This window comes from Sus scrofa, chromosome 3 (genome assembly GCF_054392235.1).
Source record: "Sus scrofa isolate SSC_HxYL_T2T_F1_AM1 chromosome 3, Sscrofa_HxYL_maternal_Yorkshire_Landrace_v2.0, whole genome shotgun sequence".
NCBI classification, from domain to species: Eukaryota; Metazoa; Chordata; class Mammalia; order Artiodactyla; family Suidae; genus Sus; species Sus scrofa.
Genome location: NC_139385.1, coordinates 115,863,113 through 115,870,000, shown reverse-complemented (window position 1 = coordinate 115,870,000; position 6,888 = coordinate 115,863,113). Strand labels below are relative to the sequence as shown.

Genomic DNA, 6,888 nt, shown 5'->3' with positions numbered 1-6,888 from the left:
TGTACGTATTTCTTGAATTCACAAGATCTATTTGTAATTATCTGTGACTTGGCAAAACATCTGTTACCCATTTTGGGTGGCTGTTCTGTGTGTTTGTGAATGAATCCATGACATACTGAGTCCAGAATACCTACGTTTTGTTTAGAGGAATCAGGAAGCAGGGAAGAGAGGTATCTCCAAAGATAAGAATCAGGTTTTACTCTTTCTTGAAGATGGACCAGAGCCTTGTGGTAACAGTGCCCTTTGTGCTTGTTAGGTAAAGCTTCCCTTTAGGTGGGGCCTCTGGACAACCCCCATGGGAGGAGGTGGGGGACCATCATGAGGTCCCCGTGTTGTGCTTCAACTCTGCACAACTGTCCCAGTGTCTATTTTGTGATAACTTATTTAATCCATACTTTTAAGTTCAATCAGCAGCCACCGATTTGCAACCTGGAACGTCCTTACCTACCATGCCTCCCTGTCTTACCTTGATGCTTGTCTATAGTTTATACTGTTCTTTAACAGTAGATTTTATTAGTTTCCTTGGAGATAAGAACCGTGACTGTATTTTCAAATATTCTTTATTGAATCAAACCCATGAAAATCTGAAATATTCTAAGAGGAAAATAGACATTTCACATGTGTTACTCTAGTGTCTGTATTAGCATCTACTTCTGTCTTCAAGTTGATCCCTTAAAAATAACCTTTCAGAATCTTGCTTTATCATTCCTGCCTTGAGTCCTCTCCATTTTAGTCTCTCTGCCTTTCCAATGTGATATGTTTATATAATAGTGCTAGTTATTGTAAGGGACTTAAATCCATCCTCTCTGGCCCATCTTCTTAAAGTCATTGTTTTTATTCTTTCTCTTGGAAATTCTAGTTTAGCAGGGAGCACAGAAGTCTTTTTTTTTTTTTTTTTTTTGCTATTTCTTGGGCCACTCCCGTGGCATACGGAGGTTCCCAGGCTAGAGGCTGAATCGGAGCTGCAGCCACCGGCCTACGCCAGAGCCACAGCAACGCGGGATCCGAGCCGCGTCTGCAACCTACACCACAGCTCACGGCAATGCCGGATCGCTAACCCACTGAGCAAGGGCAGGGACCGAACCCGCAACCTCATGGTTCCTAGTTGGATTCGTTAACCACTGCGCCACGACGGGAACTCCAGGAGTCTTATTTCTAATTTTAATTGGATAATTAAGTTGGGAACATTATTTCTAAAGATTCTTCAGGTAAACATCATTGTTCCTAGGCCTAAAATATGAATATGATACTAGTAAATGTATAGTTATTTCTTAGCTTACCTACTAATGTGGAATAAAGTATTACTGTCATAATAGTACCTGCAACCATTTGCCACAGTGTTATGACACTTCAGAGCCAAGGCTGCATTTAAGTCCAACCTTTATCCTGAAGAGAAATCTCTTAGAGGATTGTAGACTCCACTTTGTATTCCTTTCAGAAAGCACACACAGGGAGGACCGAGTTGACCGTCCTAGGCAAATGAATACTGCTTTGGCTAGAACATGTGTTTCAAGGACAGCCTCTGAAGGAGAAATCTTAGCCAGATACCACACAGGAGTATCAGGATAACACTAGTATACACCCACTGAGTGGATCATTGCTGAATTTGCACATCAGATGTTTACAGAAGGGCAGGGGGAGTGGGTGGGTGAATACATGAATGAACAAGAGAATCTTTGAAAGCCTTGTTAGATCTTGAAAATGGCACAATATGTGACATGAGTACGAGCCATCCATTTAATTCATTGTTCTCATTATAGTGGCATAAATGCATAGAACCTGGTGTTCAGTTCTCATCTCACTCAGTAGATTGTAGTTAGTCACGTGAGCAGATATGTCCAGCCACTTCACTTGAGCAAGCACATCGTTCCCACGTCTAGAGCCTCGTAATTTGTCCAGCGTGAGAAAGAACAGGGTGTATTTTTTTGTGAACACCACTGTGTTGCCAGTTAGGGCTACGTGGGATGAGACCTAAGTCCTCCTTCTCTGCGGCCCAGGAAGCCCACCCAGAGCAAAGCTTGTGGAGGAGCAGCTGAGCCTAAGAGAAGACCCAGAATTGCGGAGAGTGGACAGAAGGCAGAGGCGGGTGGGCGAGCTCCTTTTGTAATAGACGGTGTCATTCTTCTTTTCAAGAATATAAGGAGTTGTTGCTAAGAATTTTTTGGTCCACTTAAACTAGGGAGATGGTTTAAGAAACATATTTATTTAATATCATCTTTCTGATCAACACTAAATTTAGGCATTCTGGCTTATTAAAGGGGAGAAGAAAGGCCATCCAGCCCTTTTCCTTTATCCTCCGGGCTTTGGTCATGGCCCATGGGTGAAGCATTTTTCAGTTGGTATTCTTTTCTGACTAAGGAAGTAATTATTGGATGTTGCCTGCAGGGCTTCTCACATGTTTATTCTTCATCAGCATTTGTGTAGTATTCCCAGGTCTGTGGGTCCTTGAGTTCTCCTTCTGTCTGCCATAAGGTTCCATGGGTATCTTAGTAGAAATTGTAATGTCTGAAAATTCTCAGGAGAACGTGGTCGTGTGAGGAAGCCCGTGGCCCTGAGAAATGAAGGACACTTGCCACTAGGGCCGGCCTCCAACATTGACCAGCAATATATATCCTTCACCTTCCTGTTCACAGAGCTGCATGTTCATCTTTTTGTGCCATAGAACCATTTATTTCTAGTTAAATCAGCAGTCACGTCCTTGGGATTCTGATAGTCACAGCCCAGAAGGACCTACGTGCTTGGACAATTCTAAACCTTGGCATGGGGTGGGTGGTGGTCATGGCCACAGGGAGCTAATTACACTTCACTCTGGGGGCCTTTGAGAGCAGAAAGTCAAGTCCTCTGCTTAATGACAGTATCACTTTGGTGACCCTTGTTCTGAGCACTGGGCATCATTTGAAACTCTTGGATTTTCTGACCTCTGACAAAATTTTAATTACCCAGGAAGAATAAGCATGGCTGTGACATCTGTCGCTGTAAGAAGTGCCCAGAGCTCCCATGCAGTAAGATCTGCCCCTTGGGTTTCCAGCAGGACAGTCATGGCTGTCTTATCTGCAAGTGCAGAGGTGAGTGCCAGCGCGTGACCCTTCCCCACTCAGAGCAACCAGAGGCGCAGAAACAAAGAACAGAAGGGCGTCCTCTCAATGAAACCATTTCAGTGATGGCTCTGTATTCTGACACCACTGTCACTCTCTGGGGGACCTTTCCTTTCCTTTCATCTCAATGGAGTAAGAGCTCAGAAATAGAATTTAAAGTTAACCGGCAAAACCTTGACCAAATTAATCACTTCTTTGTTCTTCAGTTTTACTTGTCTCTGGAACGTTAGCCTTAAAGCTCCTTTATCTTGACCTCCTTAGAGTCTCCCTCTGTCTAACATAGGATTGAGATGATTGATATAGCAAAGATCCTTTTCAAAGCCCTTGAGGGTGGGTGAAATTTCTTGATAACACGGTTTTCCATAAGAACTTAAGACTTGTGCTGCATCGGCATGTCCAAGCTGATGGTTATGTATGGGCCTGAGTCTTGGACAGACCTTTTGCCTGGAATTCCTGCTCCGGGGGTGTTCCTGAAGCTGCGCGAGCACAGCCATGACCACATCTGCCCTTAGCCCAGCTCCAGCCCACTGCCCACCCTGTATGAGCCACAGTGAAAAGTCCTGTGTGTTTTCAGAGTTGATGAGTTACCATCTTAACAGTGCTTTTAAGGGGTCAGAGTAAACAGAGATCAAGTCACTGTTTCACTGGTTCTGTTGAACAAAACTCTGCTAGTTGCTAGGATTTCCCTGTTGGGTGACTTCTAGAGTGACTATTCTACATATATTAAACGTTTAATATTTATAGTGAAATCACTCAGTGCTTATTTATTGTAAATATGAGAACATAGAGTGAAAGGAGTAAAATCCTACCACAAGGAGAGAAAAATATTTGCAGGGTTTTTTTTTTCCTATCTATTTTTTTCTATATTTGAAATTTGGGACATGTTAACTTAAATTCTCTTCATCATCCTCTCCCATGTCACAAACTGTGCTGTGTAGATGGGGGTTTTGGTGGCTGCATAGCATCACCTGTAAGGATACTAAAGGTTGTTTCTCCTGTGTAGTAGCTGCTTCTTTACCAGGCTGCCTTCTGTCTATCCAGAGGTCCCTGCTTCAGCTGGGCCACCCATCCTGTCAGGCACATGTCTGTCCATGGATGGCCATCATCATAAAAATGAGGAAAGCTGGCATGACGGGTGCCGGGAATGCTACTGTCACAATGGACGGGAAATGTGTGCTCTGATCACCTGCCCAGTGCCTACCTGTGGCAACCCCACCATTCATCCGGGACAGTGCTGCCCATCATGTTCAGGTAACAGCTGGCTGCCATCTCGTGTGCCCCCTAAGCAAACGACTTCTGCCTTGGAGGGTCTCATCCATCTGTAACTCTGAGGGGATGCAGGGGACGAGCCCTGAAACACATCTCCACTCTCTGGTTTTTGTCAGCAATAGCCGCGGTGTCCATCATGCACCATAAATGATTAGCCAGAGACCAGAGAGTATTCTAAAGCTCCGAAACCGCCTTCCTTAGTTTTGCATGGTTTACTCAATGATATTGGTCTTTGAACAACATTTGTGTAAAGGTTTATGGACCTACATACTTAAAATTCCTAGTCTCCATTTTACGGATAGTGTGTTAAGGCTGAATGTCTTAGTTAATTGGAGGGGCTTGGTGCTACTTTTATTCCGTGAAAACTTATTATTTATAAAGTAATATTCAAGAGGGAGAGAATTACCAAAGTCTGTGGCTATTGCTTTTTTTGTAAATTAATGGATATGTGGCAGTCTTGCCAGATGGAGAAATTTAAGAGTGACCACACATCCAAAACGTTTAAACTCCTAATAATGGTAATCAGGATAAGTTGGTAGAAAAACAGAACAGATTTATAATTCATAGGGGTTCAAATTATGGTTGTCAGTAACAGTAATTATTAGCATAATACCTCATCTAGTGCCTTTTATCCAAAGAGCTCAGAGCATTTTTATGTTTATTATTTCTTCCACTGAGTAGAGGCCACTGAATTAGGGGAAAACACACTTAGGCAGTTTTTCATTTGGAAAACAGATGCAGAGAGATTAATGCTCTTACCCAAAGTAAAATAGTGCTTCAGCTGGAAGGCCAGGGAGGCGAGAAATTCCTGAAACTTGCATCAGGTTTATTTTGAAGTTGAAATCTACCATCCAAGTTTGGAGTAGTGATTGTATTTCCCATCAGTCCTGGTTCTGTGTCACCACCTGTGCTGGGGGTGTAGCCAGAAATCTGAGGCTTGGGCCTTTGCCATAAGTCAGTCCCGGCCTGGGCAGGAAGGTGTACCACATGCTGGTACCTCAGTCTGCACCTGCTTTGCCTCCAGAGTAGGGGTGAGCAGAGGGCCGCTTGAAGTCCTTTTCGGACCTAAGCTTCTGTGCACCTCAGTAACTGAAGTATCAGAGTAACAGGCAGCCCCATGCCCCTGTGGAGGAGCAGATGACAGGGTTTGTTTTGTTTTTTCCCCCATAGTTAAGCCAGACGTGCTCTGCTCTGTACCAAAACCATTTCCTTTTTCAGGTTTTGCTCATTAAATATAAAAAAACACTAGTGTCCACTGAAACGGAAGATAAATGAACAATTTAATGAGACAGAAGAACCCTGTGTTGACCCTTTGGTGAAGGAAAAGTCGTTTGTTCCAATGAAGACCTCATGCTTTAATTCTCAGCATCAGTGTATAGAGCGTGGCCTGCACCTGGGTCTTTGCTAAACCCTGTACTCAGGAAAGAACTCTGCGTCAGACTAGTGGAAGTGCAGAGGTATTACTAAGAACAGATGATTGGGAGTTCCCATCTTGGCACAGCAGAAAAGAATCCAGCTCCTATCCATGACGTTGTGGGTTCCATCCCTGGCCTCCCTCGGTGGGTTAAGAATCTGACGTTGCCGTGAGCTGTGCTGTAGGTCACAGACCTGGCTCAGATCTGGCGTTGCTGTGACTGTGGTGTAGGTGGCAGCTGCAGCTCTGATTAGACCCCTAGCCTGGGAACTTCCATATACTGCAGGTGTGGCCCTGGAAAAAAAAAAAAAAGAACATGATTGACTTCAGCACTGAAAGTCAGTGAAACCAAGTCTAGCTTGCTCTGTTACAGAGATACGGGAAGTTCTTACACAAACACACAGGATTATTGATGTATTATGGATGTGTGTGAATATCTAGATAGACACATACAAACACATGCATGTATTTTTGATATATATGGATGTGTAGGTATATTTTTTCCAAAAATCTTCAGTGAGTCACCACATATGGATCCTTCTGAACAGAGGGCCACCTCCCCTCCCCCAAGCACTCTTGCCTTCATGGACTCCTACTTTAAAGAATATTTTCTTCCACCTTCCATTCAAGGATCAGCTGTTTTTCTTTCTGGGATAAGTGAGCAGCTCCTGAAATCCTCTGATGGAAGATTCACCAAATGATACCGTTTCTCAGATTTTTTTCCCTTATCTTTCTCACCCTTTACCTTTCAGTTTTTCTATCGCCTCTATCTTTCTAGTCACTTTCATGTTTTGCCTTGAGGCACATAGTATACATAGCAAAGGAATTCACAGGGTGAGACACCTGCAAATACACATCGTTTTTCCTCTGACCACTTCCCTACATGTCAGAGTTTTAAAGAGTAGCAGCTGTCCATCCTTTCCAGGACCTTTCAAAAGGGAGCCTTTCTCCAGCATTAGAGTGCCCATGCCCTTTGCAACATTTTTTTCTTTTTCTGTAAATCATAAGAAATGCACTTTTGTCTCTCCCCAGCTCAGTTTGCACTCTAGTTATCGTCCTCTCTACTTTCCTCATAATCTGGAAAGTATGGCCCATTTGCATGTGAATTTA

General features: G+C 43.6%; 1 protein-coding gene across 6 annotated transcripts in view; it reads left to right on the top strand.

The window, feature by feature from the left end:
• CRIM1 (cysteine rich transmembrane BMP regulator 1) overlaps nt 1–6,888 on the top strand; it is a 204,024-nt gene that overhangs the window by 156,906 nt on the left and 40,230 nt on the right. For all 6 annotated transcript variants that reach the window (XM_085019582.1, XM_021087637.2, XM_021087640.2 and 3 more), the window contains 3 exons: nt 1; nt 2,944–3,065; nt 4,137–4,346. The exon at nt 1 is cut by the window's left edge and continues 156 nt beyond it. In XM_085019582.1, the coding sequence (XP_084875708.1) occupies nt 1; nt 2,944–3,065; nt 4,137–4,346 (333 nt within the window). The remainder of the gene's footprint in view (nt 2–2,943; nt 3,066–4,136; nt 4,347–6,888) is intronic.